Below are 20830 nucleotides of genomic sequence, written 5' to 3' on the forward strand. Positions count from 1 at the left end.
CGTGGAAGCTGTTGCTGCTTTGATACGGGTTTGGGATTTTTTTCGTTACCTTGAACCTGCTGTTGCAGCAGAGAGAGGAGGAGGAGACCCTTTTGCCCTTTCTTCGCCCGGTGGGGTTGGGGCAGTTGCGGTGAAGCGCGTCCCGTGCGGCAGGAGGGCCGTGGGGGGCTGAGGCACCCACCGCTGCTGGAAGTTGTGGTTCCGGAGTGGCGGGTGTTCGCAGCTGGGGGGTAGGTGGGTCCTTTCTCTGTGGTGTGGCCTTAATTGCTTCGAGAGCTGCGTGTGAATGGGTCAGTAAAATGGAAGTGCACATCTCTTCGGCAGCAGAGGAGCGAAGATGTGCCCTCACCCTTGGAGGGGGGGAGAGAACGAAACCAAAGCTCCTACCGGCAATGGTCTGGGTCAGCATCCGCAGGGCGTTTGTGGCAGGAACAGACCTGGGCAGGGTCTCTGGGCGACACTGACTTCCATTTGGGAAAACCAAGGGAATTTGAGGCCATCCCAGAGCGAGTGCGGGGATCAGATGTCTTGGCGGGGCTGAGGCAGAGGGGTGGCCCAAGCGGTCAGTGCAGAGCTGGTGTTGGGGTGTGGGTTGGAAAGGAAAAACTCCTATGTGTTTGCAGACAGAAGGAGTGATATGGGACAGCAAAACCTAAGTTGCTAAGAGCAACGTGGGTCATTGAAGAATTGCATTTTCCCCTCAGCTTGGCGACCTGGTGGTTATGGAGTGAGTGTCTTACTGGAAGCAGCTTTAGGAGACGAGTTCCCACCAGTTGCTTCCAGTTTTGATAGAGCACTGATGGGTATTAAAACACTTTTCAGCAGACAGTGTTGACTATGAAAAGAAATTACACGTATAGGAATTCTGGTCAATGTTGGGGAGGTAATGCCTGCAGGTGAGCCGGCTCCTCGCGGAACACGACCACTGTGCGTAGGGAGGGTTTAACAGGTGACTTTTCCTTGGAAGAAAGTTGTGGCTTTTATGGTGTGTCCTATGTCTGATGACATGTTAAGTGTTGGAAATCCCTCTGGAAAGACAGCAAAGGAAGATAAAAATAGTGTATTCCTATGTACCGCCTTCAAGATCACTGATAGTTTTCATCTTTCTCCTGAAATAACTTCATTTTGCTGTGGTTACTGTTCTCGGGCAGTGGCATAGAGTCACCTGCTCACTGTGGGACCAGCTGAGCTGAATAGCTGCCAAGGGGTGAGCGGGTGGGACGATGAAGCAGGAGCAGAGCTGGGGTCCGGCGGGGTGTGCTGTGCCAGGGAGAGCTGCTGTCAGCTCCCGAACATCCGCCCTCCTCTTGGCCTGGGACGGCCGCAGCACTGGAGTCGCTTCTCATGTACCTGAGCGCACCCAAACCCCAGAAGAGGTAGAGGGAATTACAGACCGTAGGTTGTTAAATGCAGCTATTTAACAACTAAAGATGGCCTTTGAATGGCGTAGCCTCATTAGCCAGGATTTGCATCCTGCAGCTTCATTTCATGGGTTTATGAGAAAGCCACGGAGCACCCGTGCCCTGCTCCCCCTTCTCCCATGGGCAGGACGGGGAATCGGCGGCACGGGGGAGGCTGAAGCAGATGGTACCAGAGGAGGGTGGTGGCTGCTTCACTGGGGTTTTGGGATGCTGTGGGTGCAATTCTGGCACTAGTGTTATTACTGATCTTTTGGAGTGAATTCCTTTGTCCGCAGGGGCACTTTGTCAGAGGAAGAGGGTGCCCAGAGCAGAGGCAGTGATAACCCACACAAGCCTGTGAACCCTGCAGCTTACGGAGCTGTTCCGGTGACCGCAGCCCCTTCCAGCACCGTCCCGGAGGGCACAGCGCTGTTCCCACCCCTGCACACACCACCCCGAGCATCGCTCAAGCAGCCCAGGGGAAAAGCGTGCACCAGCGGCCGAGAGCCCCTGTTTGCAGGCAGAGGAGTGTTTAATGGGCACTGAACCCCACAGCAGTGTCGGGATAGTTACAGGTTGTCCCTGTTCCACCTGCTGACTCCTGCTCAAAGGAACAGAAGCGGCGCCTCCAGTGACAGTATCCAACGCCCTGCACCAAGCTGTAGGGTGACTAATACATAAAGGTACCTAAAATAAATAATTTTTTTTTAATGGACTGAAAGACACTAGTAAAAGAAAAATCTTGTAGGAAAGATGCACTGTAGTCATTTATTGATTGCTTTCCAGGAAATTCAGAATTTTTCTTATAGGAGCAAGTTCTTTTGCAGTAAAGACTCCTCCTGCTTTGTTTCCTCTCACAACTCGGAGGCTGCTCCCCCCTTCCCTTATCCCCCACCGAGAGTTACAAATACCTGTAAGGTCGTACAGGAAACCAAGGGTACAGAGCACAGTGACAGCACGTGTTCTCCAGAAGGTCAGTAAAAGAAGCAACGCAAATTAGCACAGGGAACTACCCACGACAGACACCACGCGCGGGGGAGCCTGGGCTCTGGCGGCACGGGGCAGCGGGGGCGGCGATCCCACCTCCTCCTGCAGCTCCCGCTGTGTGCGGAAAAGCACATTCAACTCTGTCGGCAGACCGGGGCCAGCAGTGGCCACATCTTACCTGCGCTGTGACCAGCGCGGCCAGGGGAGCATGCGCTCGTCACCAACAACCATCACGGGCCGTGTGTGTGTGATGGGGAAGGGACATAAGGATTTGTTTAGTGGCATCTGCCACTTCTGCAGCGTCCATTGCCAGCAATGGAAGCTCCCCCGGCACCAACCTTAAACCAGTGTGCAAAACCAAAGTTAGTGAAGAAGGCATTAGCCGTAGGTTTCAGTGCTGTGGGAGTTTTTATTTAAACCCCCTCCCGAAGCCCAGTAATTTCAGGTTGTGGGAAACAGATACCCGATTCCAATCTGGGAAAGCGCCCGTCAGGTTGAAGCCCATCAGCTCTCCCTTACAGTTGCTACCGCAACTTCTCCTGCCCTCTTCCCCCCCTCCTGTAATAGGGCCACAATCTCCTGCTGACTCACTGTCGTTCAGACCTTGTTTGATGCCACTACCAGTCTCTCCTAGGCACTGGGGTTTCCATTGTAATGGAAGTTTGTGCGCTTTATTAGACATCAAGCCCTCATTCTTTGGATACAGTACCCTAAATTACTCAGCTGCAAGCAGAGAGGTGGAACTGCGAGTATCATTTTTTTATATATGTGTATATATATATATATATCTCTCTTTCTCTCTCTAGCTATATCTTTACCTTCAAAATTAGAATGTGAATGTTACAAAACCCCACTGAATTGCCAAACTGCCAACCAAAAGTAGAAAAAATGGTTAAAGGAATCCAATGGCTATATCCTGATGTAGAAAATGCTGTACATTCCCCCGCGGACAGAGACGTTACAGGCGTCAGTCATCTGAGCGATACAAATATGGCTGCTTAGTTTTCCTCAGCACAAACTGGGATAGTGACTGGGGGGAATAAATCTTTTGGCTTGGAATCCACGTTTTACAAGAACGCTGAGCAGTGGATGGGGCTGGTTTTGTACTGTTCTAGCAAAGCAGTGTCTTTAGTCAACATAAAAATGACCTGAGAAATGTTACATACCTCAAGACAGTTCATTTGGAATTCATATGTACAAAGTAGAAATAACTGATGATATGCGCACACACACAACACGTACACACACACAGGCGTGACAGCCTCTGGCTGCGCTCACCTAGGATGGGTCTTTCGTATGCTGCTGCATCGTGGCCACCTTCCCCTTCGCGTGGCAGACACAAGCTCAGGCAGACAGATTACATTTCTCAGATTAGTTCTTTGCATTGTGTATTAATTGTACCAGTGCAATAACATTGTCAAAAAAGGAGGAGCTGCTCCAGGGGAGTCCAAGACCCTGGGTCAGATTCAGAAAAGGGTGGTTTAAACTTTTTTTTTTTTTTTTTTTTTTTAAGCGAGGTACACATTAAGCAGAGCTCTGTGTTAAGGGGATCTCAGCAGAAGGCATGCTCGGCTCAGCCTCTTTCTCCTCTACAGCTTTGTCCTCTGGTTCCAGCTGTTCGCCACTTTTTATGCTTTCTTGGAGCTGCTGGCGCCGCTGCACCTCTGCTTTAAGGTTCTCCAAGTCTTTTTGGCTGAAGGGGAAACCATGAAGGGTAGCAAACGTTAGCCGAGCTTTAGGAACGGCGTGAAGCACAGGCACAAGGTAGCGGTCAACAGAACAGGAACTGCTCTGAGCACTCGCCCTCCTCCCGCCGGGTCCCAGGTCTCAGCGGTACCTGAGCAAGGCCAGGCGCGTGGTTTGCCAGATGGTTTTGAACCAAGAGGCACCAGGACGTGACCATGAGTGGCCGCTCAGGGCCAAGGCAGCGAGGTTAATCTTGTCTATGTCCAGGCAACCTCCAGCCGCTTCTGGTGAATTTTTTACCACCAGCGATTGCTGTCTCAGCTCAGGTCACCTTTTTCCACCACCCCCCCAATCAAATTTTCAACTAAAAGTCTAAGACACAATTTATAATAAATGAAACAAAATAATTTAAGAGTACTGCTGTTTCTAGTGGTCTTAAAGATGAAGACGATAATCGGGGCTAGTATTACGATCTCAGCTAATGTCCTTTGTAAACAAACCCTGTGGAGCTGGGGAGGGAACAACTCCGAGATGTACTTAAAGCCACAACCCAGCGAAGCAGCCTCGTCTGTGGAAGAGGCAGTGCTGCTCCTCACTACCCAGAAGAAATGAAGTGAGCGGTGCCGGGCTGAGCCCACTGACCGCGCTTCAGCTACCTCCGCTCCACAAACAGAGCTGAACAGAAGAACCCCTTTGCTGCCGGGGTGACGGGCTGGGAACAGGCGACGACGGGAGGTGCCAGCTCCCAGCCGCTTGCCGAGCCACCCGTGGAGCAAGTCACACAAGAGTGGTCTTGCCCACCGATGCATCAGCCCTCCGGGAAGCTTGCCTGATTTCCTTTGGCTTCCCAGAGCAGTTTGGGGGGTTTGAGATCAGATTGGTGCTACAAACTCCAGGTTACCGTTTTGAAAGAGACACCTCGCATTTCATGCAATGTTCCTCCAGCGATGAGCTTTTTTAGTGCCACTAAGGATTGCCCAGAGATGCCGTAGAGCATCCCTTCGCAAGTGTTCAGGAGTGCCTTCAGGGGACCCACCACCTTCAAAAGCAGTTTTTAAGCAGAAGTGACAATTTCTGCCATTATCTGCCAAGTGGTGCCTGAAGAGAAGAGGAACCTACAGTCACTGGGAACTCCACATTTTGGGTCAGTGACTCAATGCAATGGGAAGTGTTGGGTTTATGCTATCTCAGGAACAAAGGTAATGCAAAAAAAAGACTACTTGATTTCTAACGGTACAACGCACAGAGGTATCACCGTACCTTAGTGGAATGAAGAGAATTCCATTGATAATGTTGAGCTGCTCCAGGACACTGGCCATACTGGGAGCGGTGAACTACAGCATGAGAGAAAGAGAGTTTGAAAAGTAAAAACCCAGACAGAAGAAATTGGAGCTCTTAAGTCCAGATACCATTTACCAACAGCTTAGAAAGACCTAGGTCTCCTATGACACACTAATAGCTGTAAGGTGGCATAATTTATATGTTCTATGTCTTTATACCCATAAGGTGAAAAGCAGCACCTAGAGGTCCCCAGGCAGTCACTGTGGGCCACCTCCCCTCTGAACTCTGCGGGGCTTCAGTTAAATGCAGTGTATACGTCAGTTCAAAATGTGTTGGGTTTGGGTTGGTTTTTTTTTTTTCCCCTCCTTGAAGTGTTTTAACAACGGTAAAATCTTTATTACCGTTTTATGGCTTTGAGCCTCTTAGCTGGACACCATTTCCTGGACTGGACCACTTACTCGATTCAATGTCCTTAAGCTCAAATTATTCTGCCATAAACTCCTCAGCTCTGTACTCAGTTCTTCACAGTGGGAAGAAAACCCACCCGCTTCCACAGGGCACCCTCCCACTCGGCCCTGTCTGTGGGGAGGGACTCTGCGGCTGGAAGCTCTTTCCCAGCGCGCTGGCAGCCACCGGTGCGCGGCACGGCAGGGCGAGCACCCGTCGCGCTCCCCGAGATAGGGCACAGGCGGGCTGGGGTGATCTGCCGGGTGCACCGCCGGATAAGAGCAGTGGGGTTTGGCCCCAGGGGCCAATCTGCTCCTGCTGCATGGAGGGCAAGGCAAGGCGGCCCCCCACGCTCCGCGCTGCTGCCCAGCTCCCCACGCCACAAAATCCTTGGAAGGAGAACAAAGCACCTGGTGAAAGATGACAGCATTTTTCAGGATGAGGAAACTGAAGTACTTTTGGATTGAGCAACCTGCCCACAGCCAGTGAGTCAGCAGAGGGGCAGGTTCGTGCGTAGGCGTCCCCGGCTCCCACACCGCGAGCTGCCCAGCGCGTCCCTGCCCGTTCCCCTGGGTGCCCTGCAACGCAGCCGGCTGCGCTCAACTGCCCAAGCTCAGGAGAAAGAGCCAGAGCCCAGAACCGATCTGTTCAGAAGCAGAGGGGACAAATGCTCAGACCGCCTTGGTTACACCGTGTTGTGTCTGTCTGAGCCTCTGCCTTTGCAGGGACCTCCTGCCCGTGAAGGGTCCGCAACTGGCACAGCCGTTACCACCTCCTGCACAGGCAACGTCCACCCGCGTACGCTCAGTGTCCTTCTGGAGCATCTAAACACAACTTTCTGCCTTCATGGCAAGTACTCTCCATCGCTCTCATTGCATAAGGTTACCTTAAGTGGCATGATGTTCGCATTGGAGCCATTCTTGTAAATCTCGTTCATTGTGCGTTGAAGAGCGACTGCTTGCTGAGTCAGGTATTTCAAGTACTCAGAGCTCTCTTTGGTCTTTTCATGGTGTTCTCCAAGCTGATCAGAAAAGGGGAAGGGAAAAAAAAAAAAAAAAAGGTATAACATTAACAAATCAGAACAGGACTCAAACCAGGGTGTGCTCCTACTCCCTGCTAGCTCAACATCTTTACAGAAACTCATCAGAACTGGATTTCACCTGCCTTGGCATTCAAAAAACAAACAAAGTTCCTCTAGGAGCCTTTTATCAACATTACGCATTTCCATCAAGTAGGAGCAGATTCGCAGGGTGAGCGGCCTCCCCTCCGCCAGGCTGTGCCTTCAGCCAGTGAGATGGCACTGAATCACCGTGTACAACCGCAGACGTGTTCAGACAGAGCCCGGGCTGATGCAGAAGTTTCACTGTGCATCACCAAGGGCTGCGCACGGGAGAAGGCATTGCCCACGAAACAGCTCAACGACCAAACTAGTTTGGATCTGGTATTTAAAAGACAGGTGGTGCAAAAAGTGGAAAGAACAGCCCCAGCTCTTTCAGTGCCCGGCCAGAAGGGCGGCCGTGCCACCAACGCAAGCTTCTGCCCAGTGACGGGGTACAGCAAGAGCAAACTTGCAGGAAGGCTACTCGAAGACTTTTGGTGTCAAATGCGGTCCATTACGGTACAGGGCAGCAATTCCGCCCCGTCCCAAGAACAAAGGTTCCCTGGCGTCTGCTCAGAGGCGTTTGTAAGGGGCCTCCCCGAGCTGCAAGGTGCGGCGCTGCTTTGCGGTGGTACTGCTCGTTTCTGGCAGGAGAGCGATATGACACAAGCCGGCCGCACACACGCTCGTTACCTGGTTCTTGTAGATGGTGTAACCTTCCTTCTCATGCTGCAGAGCTGACCGGAATTCTGCTTTGCTCTCGTACACTCGGGCTACCAAGTGGTGGCTGAGGGAGGGAAAAGGGTTTAGAGGTACTTTAACGAAGAAGAAACACTTCTGCACTACAGCGAGCACGACTTCAACTTCACGACGTTCGACGTTTAGGCCACGGGTCTTAATACAGTGTCAAAGGAGGCAGATACTGCACTCTGAATACAGCACCCCGGTAGTTACTTTTCCCCACCCCATTCGGGGATGAATACACTACACTGATTTGGGCTGGATTTTTGTTGAAATGCTCAGAAGTGACCTACAGAAGTAAAAAAAAAAAAAAAAAAAAAATGGGGAATTTTTCCTCCTGCACCCAGGACAGCTGAAGGCCGCAGTGGTGAACTGAATGAATGGAGGCAGCACATCCACGGGAACACCTCGGGGCTAGATTTGTTAACTGGAGAAGAAGGGAGCAGCCGCAAGCCCTTATCCTTCAAAAGGGTCTTTTTGTTTCTTAGAAAGCAAAAGGTGGGAATTACTTGATTATTCACAGCCAAAAATTAAAAAAAAAAAAAAAAAAATAATCTTCTGGCACAGAAACCACCAGCAAAACCGTGGCAGAGCTGGGGCCCGGGTCACCTGGGCTCTCTCCAGTTGGGAGAGCTGACTTGGCTTGGACTTTGCTCCCTTGGTGTTTTGGGAGTGAAAAAAAGATTTCTGGTTTTGGCAGTATTGCTCTGTGGGAGGTGATGAATCTCATCAAGCATCCCAGCGCTACTAAGGGAAGGCAAGATGCTTTCTGCAGAATGCATATCCATCAACTGCTGGAAAACAAACCAGACTCTTGTGGGTGCTTAATAAGATTTATTTTCACCCTGATGAAGAACAGATGGGTTGCAATGTGGTAGTAGTAATTAGGAGTGGGCCACTGCTTGGTTGACAGCGAGCCAGTTTTGCACTCAAGGACGATGCATACAGCCTGAGGAGCAGTGGGTATTCAGAGCGGATCCTAAAGGTGCCGACCACTCATAGCTCCCTTGGAAACACAAGGAAGCCGCTCAGTATTTTCTTCAAATACAACGCTTTATGGTAAAGGACAAAAGCAAATTACAGGCTTCCCAGAGATAGCTCCCTGAGGGCTGAAACAATTAAACACAAGTGTTTACGTATCATCCCAGTCTCCCAGTATAATTACACTAGCCTCGCTCTCCAACCTTCACTTGCCACATGCGTTTTGCTGAGAGTCCACAAGGACCGGTGTCATCTTGACAGATTTTTGGGGCAACCAGCATTACACCAGATCCCACAAGTTAACTTTAAGAACAATGGATCTCTGTCTTTTGAGATCAAACTTGGATGCACCATGACCTTGACTCAGGCCGCCCCGCAGCCCTGAGGAGTCCGACAGCTGGGACGAGACCGAACCTCTAATTTACCAGGACACAGCTGGACACAGCCGGATCAGATCCCTCCCTTATGAGCGCACGGTGAATGTAGTCACTCTCTTTAACAGCACGGTGACCCAGCCCAGCGCTCCACCCTGCCTCACCTCAGTGCAACTTTCAAAGACTTGGAGCCGTGATACTTGGAGCTGATGGCCAGCGCGTTCTCCAGGAACCGGAGGGATAGGTCATACTCCATCACCCCATGGAGCACCAAGCCGATGTTGTTCTACACAAAGAAGGCAAGCAGACATTCAGAAAGGCAAATTCAAACGATGCATTTATTGCTTTGTAAATACCAAGACCACACAGGTATTTCACTGCTGAACGGGCTGTAGCAGCCACAAGTCCCCAGCGGATCTCTCTTCCAGCATGTAACACACGCCAGGAGAGCGTTCTCCCCCTTGGGAGCTCAGTCCAAACAAGCCAGACAAAAGAGAGATGAGGAACTCTCTCCATTTTATGCAAGGGCACCACGAACAGGCTAAATCAAGGCATCTGCCCAAGGATTATAAGGCTCTTGGATCCGCACCTCCAGCGTCTTAGTACAGAGCTCCAGCCGCAGGAGGCTGACCCTCCCAGCTGGAGGGTCAAACCCCTTTTTCCCCTCCTTCTAAGGGCACTAACTGGTAGCAACCCGGGGAGGAAAAGGCAGTGCCTAGATGTTTGTTGTGAGCAGCCAGCACTGTGGGCATTTTAAAGGCCAAGAGGTTTCTTAGAGATCAGAAACTTGAAGACTCTAAAAGACTACTTACATCCAAGAGTGCCATTTCTGGGTGATCCTCCCCAAATACCAACAGCATGAGGTAGCGTGCACGGTAGAGTAAGTTCAGCGCTGTAGAGAGCTGGCTGTTTGCAAAGCAGTACAAAGCAAGGTGCATCTGCAACAAAAGAAGTAATCCCGCATTAATGGTTTTTACTTACCACTCTGTAAAGCAAACTAATCTCTCCTTTCTACTCCTTTCCTCAGCTGCACACAAATAAAAGGTCATCCTTTATGGTCAAAAAGGATTAACCACCCAGGTAAGTCCAAGTCTGCTGGTTGTTGGCTTACAGCTCCCCTGAGGTATCACGTAAGACACAGTACTGAGGAAGTTGTTGAAGTGTTTCATTTCAGTTTCTCTTACACACCTCAAGGAGTATTTCAAAATTGACCTGTATGTATGTGATACTCTGTGCTTTTGGGGGAGTGGGGGTGGAATTCTTACTTTTTTTTGACATAAACCCAGGGCAAAACCCAGCAGAATTAATGATTATAAATAAACATTGTTTAGAATTTGGGGGGTTTGTCTGCTGAGTAGGACAAATACTGACCACGCATACTTAGGTACTGGGTTTACAAAATGGTAAGATACAAAACTGATGATGAAGTGGAGGACTCTGGGAAGAACACTGCAGAAGGAAGGAGAACTGCAACTGTTCTCTGGCTGCAGACATGAACTAAGGCTCACAGACTCCAGGCAGACGCAGGAGGTGCTGCTTCTCCCCCAGCGCCCTGTACTTACGTATTCTTGAATCGTGTTGGGGTGTTCAATACCCAGGACCCTCTCGCTCATTAGCACCGCTTTCTGCTGATTACTTAAGGCCTAAATAGAACAGAAGATCCAAGAGCAAGTCACACAGTGCCATGCACTTGAGCAGGCGAGCACGGGGGAGGAATGAGAGGGCTAAACAGACCCTATCCGAGCCCTTCTTACCTCTGAATAGTCTCCCATGATATAGTTGAGACGAGCTAGCAGCCTCAGGCAGGCACAGATTTCGACATGCATAGCACCATACACATTGTTGAACAAGTTTAAGGCTTCATTGATGAGCTCGCAGCCCTCCTTCAAGAAACCTGAAAAAAAGTTATATTCACGTAAGTACCTATGTTAAATAAGCCCTAACGCTACTGGAGAAGTGCGCTGCCCATGAAGTGAGAACAGCAGTGGGACACGCAGCCATAGGTCACTGCTTTGTGCAAAGACTAAAACCTCCGAGAAGGAAACCGGTGCCCTGCATACACCTTGTTCATCGCTGGTAACTTTATAGCAGGTGTTTCAGATGGTCTTGGAGACCACGACTCTCTCCCAAAATGGGGTGGGTGGGAGTGTACTGGTGGAGGGCAGCGGGCCACGCTACACATACCCCGCTCCTCCTTTTACCAGCGGCCGCCTCAGGAGGCAGAGGTGTGTTGGGTCTGTACCTTGCTGAACCTTTGCTTGCCCGCTCTGGAAGAAGTGGAAAGCATCTGAGGCTTTGGGGTTTACGTGCTTCACTACGGGGAAGATGTTGAGAATATCCTCTTCCGTGAAGGTGGGCTTGTGCCTGTTGTCAAAGTTGTACTCTTTCAGCAGTATCTAGAGGAACCGAAAAGAGGGGAGGTCATGGTCACCACTTCCATCAGTACTTGGCAAGAGAAGAGGGGAAATTAAAGAGCCTTACATTCTGCATGTGGCTTCACAGTCAAAACGTCCCCAGTACCACTACCTTGGGACAGAGTTTTGAAAAACAGTGACACGTAGGTGCACCAAGGCACGGTCGTGCCGGTACTGGAGGCCCCGCCAGGGGAACCCCGTCCAGCCAAACTCCCGCACCCCAGAGTGAGAAGGCAGCGCTGTGGGGAAGGAAACCCCCTGGCTCTGCAAGCAAGGACAACCCCAAAGCCGCGCTCTGCTCAGCCAGGAGCTGCTCTCTCTGGGTGGGGAGTATACGTGTGCGTGAACATAAGGTGCGAGTTTGGTTTGTCAGGCAGAGCAAGCTCCAGGAAGCGTATTCAGGCTGGCTGCTCTTCCAAGGGAGGCACACAGCAGGTTTACCCTAAAAGGGAACTGGATCAGAAATCTCTTTCATCAGGGCTGGAACCTGTATTCCAACCCGAACGCCACAAAGACCTTTAGGGGCTCACGCAGTCTGTCTGAACCGCTGTCCCCTGCAAAGCGGTTTGCACTTACTCTTCATCTTTTCAGTACAGAACACGATGGGGAAAGGAGGGAAGAGGTGGATCTTACTTGGACTCCAGTTTTGAGGGAGATTTCGCGAAGCAGGGTGATTTTCTGCAGATTATACACTTCAGCTGCTTGGTCAGCATTCTCACTGCAAAGAGCACACACGAGGTTCAGCTCCCAGACAAGGTCCTGCCCAAGGCCACCCCCCGCGGCGGTGCATCTGCAGCACGGGCCCCTCCGCAGCCACGTGCGAACCGAAACCACTCGCTGACGTTACACCTCTTGCTAATGGTCTATTAAAGCTCACAGAGGTGCACAACAGCACTTTTTTGCTGAAATCCTTCGTGTGTTCTCTTCACAGCTCGCTGCAGAGCTCAGGCGAGAGTCTGAACGCCTTCAGCTCTTGGTAAAGTGCGAGCTGTCCCCGACGTCAAGGGACGAGCACTGATGTAGCCAGCTGGCCGTGGCTTTTCTCTTGGGCCACTCTGCTTGTACTTCCAGTTTAACACTATCTGCACCTTCCACCAGCCTTATTCACCAGTTCTGTTCCAGCTACAGAAGCTGTCCTTGTTTTTGGAACAAAAGCTCCCTTTAGCCTAAATCATCGTCTGTATAGACAAATATCATTTGACCGCGCTCCTTCAGCTTCTTGCCTTCTGCTCCCCTCGGCACCACTAAAGAGGTTTTCCTTCCTGCTCTGGTTTTCCTACCTGCCTTTGCCTCATTGGTTTAATCTAATTTCAAGCTTCAGTTACACTTCCCCTGCTGCTCTTTGCCTGATTTCTTTCCATTAGGAGCCTCTAAAACTCCTTCAAGATTACAAATTTATATTCTAACAGAAAACAAGTCAAAAAGGCAGCTCCTATTAAAGAACAATAAGAGCTACAGACATTTGGTGAGAGTGCAGGCACGAGCAAGGGTAATTTGCTGTGCTTACCATTCGAGACTAAAATCGAAGTAGTTCTTTGCTTCTGAACAAATATTCTTCCAAAGCTCCTGAGGGGTCATGCTGGCCCATGCAGTGTTATCAGCATTTCCAAGGTTCCTGTTTTTCCTTTTCTTATTCTTTTTCTTGGAGACCAGCTCATCAGCTGGAAGATGGGCAATTGGATTTGGAAAGGAGCTTAGAAAGCAGTTGAGGAAGTGGCTGATGGCTGCAGATAAACCCGACAGCTCCACACCCTACAGGGAGACACCAAAATCAGTCGTGGAAGACACCTGCCGTCACACAGGCACTACTCCCACCCCGAGTCGCACGCAAATCCAGCCCTACCACAAACAGGAAAATCTTCCGGAAAAGGAAGAGGAAGGCAATATTTGCCAGTGGAAATAGTACAGAGAGAATTATGGAGATATAAGTATATGCCTACATACACACACACACAAATAAATAGTTCCACTTTGGGCTGCTACCTGGGACAGAGAAACTAGAGAGCGTGAAGACGATTTTGAAACTGGCATAAAGCCAGGTGTTTTGCTACGCTACGTATGGACGGGTATAAGGATGCACTAGTGTTCACGCAATTAAAAACGCTTCTTAGAAAGGCAAAAGCAACAGTGTTTAAGAGGAAAAGGTATGACAAGCTGCGATTTCACTTTTAAAAGCCTTCAACATAATGAGTGAGAATCTGGGGAAGAAAAGCATGAATGATTACTCTCTGGGAAAGCCATCTTCAAGTGGGAACTTGCTTTCCCTTACACGCGGGCCTGTACCTATTTTAGCGCTAATGAGATTGTACTTCCCGTTGCCAGGCAACCCCTATGAACTGCCTAATGAGAGAAGAGACTCAAACAGCGCTCTATTTGTGGGGAAAAAAGTCATTAGAGAAGACACACAAGACAAGAGGTTAGACTGCAGGTCATACCTGGAGGTACGTCTTGAAGATGTGTTTAGCTGATCGAGTGATCAATTCACTGATTCCTATTTTCTACCCAAAGGAATAAAGAACAGAGATTAAGAGTCAGTCGGCAATAACAATGAAAACATGCTTTGCTTTTGAAGTGGGCTCTTATCAAGATCTGCAGAAGACATTCTCCAGTCCCCACCCTGCAGCTCAGAACTGTTTGGCATCTGACAAGACTCCTGGCGCCGGGGAAGAGCCCCCTGTGCCCCCGTGTGTGGGGACCACGGCCACCCCCTGCGATACAGCTCAGCTCTAACGGCGCTTCCAGGAGCCACCCCAGCACTCGCCCTGCGCACGCTCACGGGCAGCCGCTCACAATTTCCTAATTTAATCCAAAGCCCCGACGGATCTTAGAAGCTTAAAAAACACACGGCTTAAAATCCAACTGTGTGTTACTGCTATTGTGCTTGGGAACCCCTGAAGCGCTTCTCTATCCCAAAGGACACTCAAAGGCCCTAACATTATGAAAGCCATTAGGAATTTAGAAGCAAAACTCCCCATCTGCCACTTACAGGTCCTTCTCCCTCCTCTGTTTGTGAAGCTGTTTATTTTTACACAGAGAAAACAATCAGCCAAGTTGGAATCTATACAGAGCAAATTATGCCAGAGGTGGTTTTAATTGTCAGTCTGAAGTTAAACGTGATGCTTACAAAAATGTGATCCAGCTGAGCACGGCCAGGGGTCTTGGTGATGAAGTTGATCACTTTGCCTAGGTAACGCATGTTGATGCCCCTCTGGTGCATGGCCTCTGCCAAGGTAGCCCCGTCCATCGGGAGCACCGTGTGATCCAGGCAGTCTTTGACCTGCAGGATAGATGCAAATCAGTTACAGAGCGCAAACACGAAGGAAAGAATTTCAATTAAAAAAAAATGAAATAAATAAATTAAAAAAAGACTGAAAATAGAGCGCCCTGCCAGAGAAGGCAGTTTCCAGGGATGACACTGAAGTTACAGACACAGTGGGAGCTGACAAGCACAGAGCACTGAGCAGCCGGGCGCTCCCTGCCCCGGGCCATAGGCTCCACCGCTGGCAAAGCCCGTAGATTCCACCTGTAGAGCCTCCTCGGGGGCTCTGGTTAGTGCCTCCTCTGCTCTGCCTCTGGGCTGGGACTGCTGCTCTGGGATGCAGCACAGAGGAACCCCCGAGCGGCTGTTACCTGGGGTTGAGGGGCACCCCGAGGGCTCACAGTGCCCCCAAGCAAGGCTCTTTCGGTGGGTAGAGTGCTGTAATACCAGAGAGCACCACGCTACGCGGGCAAGGGGAACACTCGCAGCAGGGAGCCCAAAGCAGTTTGCGCAAGCTCCTTGCCACTTGTACCATTTTCACTCTTATGTCTTGGTGGAGAATGAGCAGCACTACGCACTCCCAATAAGCACTGGGAACTGAGGTGCGGAGAGATCAAGAGTCACGCTAAAACAGCTCAGGCTTCATCCGATTCCCTGTGCCAAACAAGCAGAGGCAAAGGCCCCGCGGAGCCGCACTGAGAACTGTAACCAAGCGCTGAGCATGCGGTGTCTCCAGTGGCACAAGGAGACCGGGGGGGATTGCGACGGCGTTCAGCACAGTTCAGCACACGACTTCCAGCGGTTTGCCTGAGGCCACGCAGGAACTCAGTAGCAGAGTAGGGACTCGGAGGACTCTGTGGCTCAGGCAATGAGAACCGCTTTCCCTTTGGCATGGTTTGTCTAACTAGCGCTTGCGGCACTAGCGGGCTAACCCTTCCTAAGGGCCTCGCAGTCACTAACTAAGAACATTTCCAATTAAAAGACTACATGGAGTCGTGTACACTTGGCTGATAAGGGGAAATGGCACTTGCATTTTAAGTTGTGTTGAGTGCTGATAAAGAGTCACTTAATTCACATCACAGAGTACCACCAGTTACTCTCCCATATGCAGAGCAGAGAGGACTGCCTGCTTACAGCAGCTGACCTGTAACTTGCCCTCACACATGCTTATGCAGCATTTTGGGTTTATACACTAGCGTATCAACTATTTTGTAAACCAACAGTAACCAAGCCCTTTTCTGATTCACTCCCCCTCCTTTTTTTTATTTAAAGGCTGAACAGCTGGTCTTAAAGGTTATGCCAACTAGAAAAATAGTTCATTGTTCAGAAGAAACTTTCCTGCAAGGAAAATCCCCTCCTACATAAGACCAACAACTCCTGAACCCCTTAGAGTGGAGATCGTCAATTCTACCCTCCCAGTTACAGTGCCTGCTGTAACACATGCACGAGCAGTCAATTTAGAGAGCACCTCGAGAAGGGAAAAGCTGGTATTTCTTATCTAGCCAGGTGCATGGGTAAGCATCCAAAATGCTAAAGACTGACAGAGGGAGTTTTTACAATAGATATTAGTAAGAACAATTTCCCAGTTCGCTCCAAATTATTAATCACCAATTGAGTCACAATTGGGGTCAGACAATACAGTAAGTTGTGCAGGATGCCCAGGGCTAGGGAGGATGACTTATGTGGTCTTTATTGTCCCAAACTCTTAGCAATAGCTGTTAATTACTAGTGCCAAAAACTCATTGTTGGATTGAGGTGGGAAAATTGTGCCATGATGCAAGGCAGGAAATGGCAAACCCCTTTTGTGCTTGCACTGTTCACCGCACTTCACCATGGGCGCCAGAACTCGGCTGCCAGCAGGAGAACTCAGCGTTTGCTTGGGACGCGAAGCTGGCGTGCTGCCGCGTCACTGCTTGCTCAGAGCGGCCAGGCTTGAGGCAAGCTTTCGGAGGGGACATTACTGCTGGTCCTCAGTTCCTTACCAAACCTGGGATCTGGCACGACAGCAAGAACGCAGCAGCATCCTTCAGCAACTGCTTCTGATCCTGCACCTCCTCTTTGCCAGACTCGGGAAAACGAACACCTAGGAGAGTAAAAGAGGAAAACATAACACATCAACCCAAAGAAGAAATAAGTAATAGACAGAAATACATAGTAAAAGCAGGTAAAAAGTTAAAGTGACCGTCTCCCTGGAATTAAAGACTCTTCTTAAAAAACTCATCTGCTCTACAACACGCTTCGATGGAAAGGGCATTTGCTGCTCTGCTTGGTTAGGAGCTGTGCTGCTCTTGGGCATTCACATTCATTCTTAATGCAGCTTTTAAAAGCCCAAATTCTGCTCTTTAACTGGTCATTTCTACCTATTGCAAAGTGCTGTCTACACTTCCAGTGCAAAAGAGTCAACTGGCTAGAGCGGGGCAGGAACATTTCAGCAGATGGACCAGCAAACGCTGCGAGCGCTAGAAACTCGGAGCCTTTTGCTTTTGCACACCAAAATTAAAATAAGGTTTTAAGTTCTAGCTGCTTAAGTTGGTGCCAAAGCACTAATCCTTACCAGCCATAAAAGATGCTTCAGCGTTTCAAAACATGCTCCTTCTGACACATTTGTTCCAGGCTAAATTCAACTATGTGGCCATTCCCCTGCAATTTGCATGCATACAGCCTTGGCATTCACCCCCATAAGCCCCCTGGCAGCTTCTTCTGTGTTTCCAAATTAAAAAAAAAAAAACAAACTGATTCCAGCCATGGAAAGCTCCATACAATGCCTGTGACTGATGCATGCATTCGCAAGGGCACTGTGACCTGCTTACCATAACGTTACTAAAACAAACCCTGCCCTTCCCTGACAATGCAACATCAGTCGTTCAACTACAACTGCTGTTTTTTGTGTAAACTACTACATTAGGATCAAATTTATTTTTTTCCCCTCCCTCTGCTTCTTTTCATGTGGTCTAGCAGCTGGGATACTGGAGAATCGCAGGAAGATTCTTGGCAGCAATCTGCAGACCTCCCCCGAGCGCGGCGGTGGGAGACAGCTTACTGCCTGCATTTGGTAGCTTGAGCATTGCAATCAATTACACCGCTTTCTCTTTTCTGTATCTTTGTGCTTCACGGAGAATCCTGCACCATGCCCAGCTAGCCAAAAGCCAGCAATATTCTTAGCTACAGAAAACAATTTTTGTCTGTAGCTGGCTGGACACAGCAATCCTCTGAAGGAGGACTAAAACCAGCTCTTCGTACACGTACCTGGTGAGAAAATATCTGGGTTAAACCGAATGTCAAATGATGTGTCACTAATGGAGCCTACAGCCTTGCAAGCGTTTCGAATCACTTCTCTGCTTTTGGGATCCACTGGAGCAGGAAGAAAAATAGAATACAAATGAATGTGGATTTCAGAAAATGACAAGCCTAGCTATTAAATTAAGAGACAAGTTACGTTACTAGAAGCAGCAACGATGGCACATTCTGCAGAAATCCATTATAAAAACAATCAGTTGTAAGACATTTGGAAAGGAGAATGGCTGCAAAATGCAAAGTCTGAACAAGAGGATGTGAGATGACCCAGAAACCCATCGACTCCCACCTCCCAACCACAGATACTCGTTTATCCGAGCCTGGGATTCCCAGAGGTGTCTGTGCATTGCACGCGTTGAGCCCCGCCACAGCCCGCTCCCCTCCACCCGCGCTACGGCTCCGGCAGCACGGCCCCGGCCCCGCAGGCCAGCTTGCTGGCCGGGCTCTGGCTCCTGCGGCAGAGCTGGTGGGCTTGCTGCCGTCAGAGACACTTGCCCACCAACCCAACCGCCCCCGGTGTGACTAATTCATTAGTATGCGAACAGCCCTATGCAAAGAGCCAAGACAACACTGATGGATGCAGCCAGCGCTTGTCCTGTTTCACAACAAACCATCACCCCGAGCACCCCCAGCCTGGCACAGCCCCTGCCAGAGGCACAGCCCACCCGCTAGGGCAGGAGCCCCGGCTGCTTCTGGCGCTGAGGACGAAATACCTGTTCCATCATCAGATGCAATGGTCTCAGCAAGCTCTTTCACCTGATCAAGTCCAGTCACGTTATCGTCTATTTTACCATCCTCTGACTCAGACTTCTCGCTGTCTGCAGTACCGTTCTCCGGAGAGGCACCATTTTCCAGCGCACCTGAGCTCTCCTGCTTGTTGGCTTTCTGCTGCATCAGCTGCAGTGCAGCCAGCTTCATGAATAAGAGATACCTATAGTAAAGGAAAAGAGGAATTCAGCACAATAGGAGAGTCCAAGAGGATCACCACTGCTCAGTGAGGAAAAACCTCACCAAGTCAGCACTATAGACTACACAGTTTCCCTGTGGAAAGGCAAGATGTACACCCTCTTCGCGTGAGCTTTCCAAAATCAAAGGAGCGCACATTAGTTTATTGGAAGAATAAAGAAAAAAGTGGGCTTTCATTACCCATCCCAACGGGAAGCTAATCTCCTTGCAGTGGTTACAAATTGCCTTCCACACGCAGCATCAGCAGAGAGCTCGGGGAGACTCTCAGTGCCAGATGCCAGGGCCAGTCGAACACAAGCCAGCAGCCACTTTGCCGGGAGACCTTAGGAGAGAGAGGCCTGTGCTAGCCAAGGAGGAGCAGCAGCACCCTACAGCCACGGTCCTGCAGGCTGCTGGTCTGGAAGCTCTCCCAGGGAGCAGCAAAGCCTGCCTGCAGGCACGTGGCAGAACTGGGAAGGGCGCTGGCTGCAGAACTGGTTGCTCAGCGGGCAGGGCTCCTCCGTCAGCAACTGGAGGGCTCGTCCTCCCAGCAAGTGAAGCACAGGCTCTGACCATCTGTGATAGCTGAGCACCTGCAGCCCTTCACACGGGAAGCAGGAGCATTAACATCACCAGCACCACGTGGCCACACCGCATGACTTCGACTTGTCCTGCTCCAGAGCTCCCGCTTCCTCGCCTGCACTCAGTAAGCCCAAACGCCAACACATCCCACCACAAAAGTGCCTACAGCAGTTCCCATAGGTAACTTGTTTCAGCCACTAGGAAAAAGGTAGTATTCAAGACAACTGGAGAGCCTTAAAAAGAAGCATAAAGCCTTCCCATTGCCAAGCCATCGGGTGCCCAGGGTATCTGCAAGGAAAGAACTTCTAAATGTGTGGACAGGAAACACCAAAACCAGATCTGGACACAAAAACACAAACTACTTCTTTCCCCATCTCCCCGTAACCCTGTCAGAATCCCTACTGTTTTCACCTCGCGTTAATTAAGTTTCTATAATTGCACCTGCACGACCGAGCAATGGGGAAGTTAGCTGCCCACTTCTGGGAGCTCTGCTGTGACGTCCCCGGGATAATGCAGCATGGTCCTGACTTAGACCATTACCAGCTGCAGGTGGAGGAAGGGAGGAGTTCAGCTCACCTGTGTTCTACGAAGGCATCAACAAGCTCTTGCCGGAGACAGCAAAGCTTGTGTCTGTGCTGCTTGGGGAACCCCATTTTCTTACATTCCTCTGGCATCTCCTCCCCTTCAACTGGCAGAAAGTTTAGATCTGGAGGGAAAGTGCGGAGCAGGTCCAGGATGTAGTGACGCCCATCGTTGCCAATAATGCCTTTGCACTCCACAGAGGAGCACAGCTCCACCTCCTCATTCTTGTCATTGAGGACTTTGTGCTTCTGGATCTTAAGCGGCCTGCTGGTCTTCTCCAGCAGCTCCAGGTACTTGGGGTGTGAGACAACTGTCTTGCCAAAGTCTATTGACCCATAGATGACACTCTGTTCCTGCTCCCGTTCCAAGATGCCCGGAATAATAGACTGAGCTGTCACCCTGTAACCTCTGTAATCCACCACTACAGTCCCCAGTGTGTACAGCCCTTCTACATCCACAGCATTATAGGTCCGCACACCATTGAGATCATTGGTAGGAGCTACGTAAGCAGCAACATCTCCGCCAAAGTCCTTGTAGTGGTCACGGACGTCAAAGCCCAGGCTGAAGAAAATGTTGTTCCAGATGAACATCTGCATCTTGGTCTCTTCACTGGGGTTGATGGCCATGACATTGCCATCAATGACAGCCATTGCACCTCTTGTCGCTGCTGCAGTGAAGTCGCTGTGAACCTGGAGGCAGATGGAGAGAGAGCTGGATAAGGAAGGGCGCCCACCCTCCCAGCACCCCGCTCTCAAAGC

The 20830-nt window shown here is 50.2% G+C and overlaps 1 protein-coding gene across 2 annotated transcripts in view; it reads right to left on the reverse strand.

Moving 5' to 3' along the window:
- Window positions 1-2142: 2142 nt before the first annotated feature.
- CLUH (clustered mitochondria homolog) overlaps window positions 2143-20830 on the reverse strand; it is a gene marked incomplete at its 5' end in the record, with an annotated part of 41268 nt that continues 22580 nt past the window's right edge. For both annotated transcript variants that reach the window (XM_082493335.1, XM_082493334.1), the window contains 17 exons: window positions 2143-4080; window positions 5334-5407; window positions 6688-6822; window positions 7594-7687; window positions 9161-9282; window positions 9809-9934; window positions 10559-10639; window positions 10751-10890; window positions 11239-11392; window positions 12044-12128; window positions 12918-13162; window positions 13846-13908; window positions 14535-14687; window positions 16652-16752; window positions 17916-18020; window positions 18677-18894; window positions 20067-20761. In XM_082493335.1, the coding sequence (XP_082349461.1) occupies window positions 3912-4080; window positions 5334-5407; window positions 6688-6822; window positions 7594-7687; window positions 9161-9282; window positions 9809-9934; window positions 10559-10639; window positions 10751-10890; window positions 11239-11392; window positions 12044-12128; window positions 12918-13162; window positions 13846-13908; window positions 14535-14687; window positions 16652-16752; window positions 17916-18020; window positions 18677-18894; window positions 20067-20761 (2760 nt within the window). In that variant the 3' untranslated portion in view covers window positions 2143-3911. The remainder of the gene's footprint in view (window positions 4081-5333; window positions 5408-6687; window positions 6823-7593; window positions 7688-9160; window positions 9283-9808; window positions 9935-10558; window positions 10640-10750; window positions 10891-11238; window positions 11393-12043; window positions 12129-12917; window positions 13163-13845; window positions 13909-14534; window positions 14688-16651; window positions 16753-17915; window positions 18021-18676; window positions 18895-20066; window positions 20762-20830) is intronic.

Source organism: Vanellus vanellus (assembly GCF_965231255.1).
Source record: "Vanellus vanellus genome assembly, chromosome: 19".
Taxonomy (NCBI): domain Eukaryota; kingdom Metazoa; phylum Chordata; class Aves; order Charadriiformes; family Charadriidae; genus Vanellus; species Vanellus vanellus.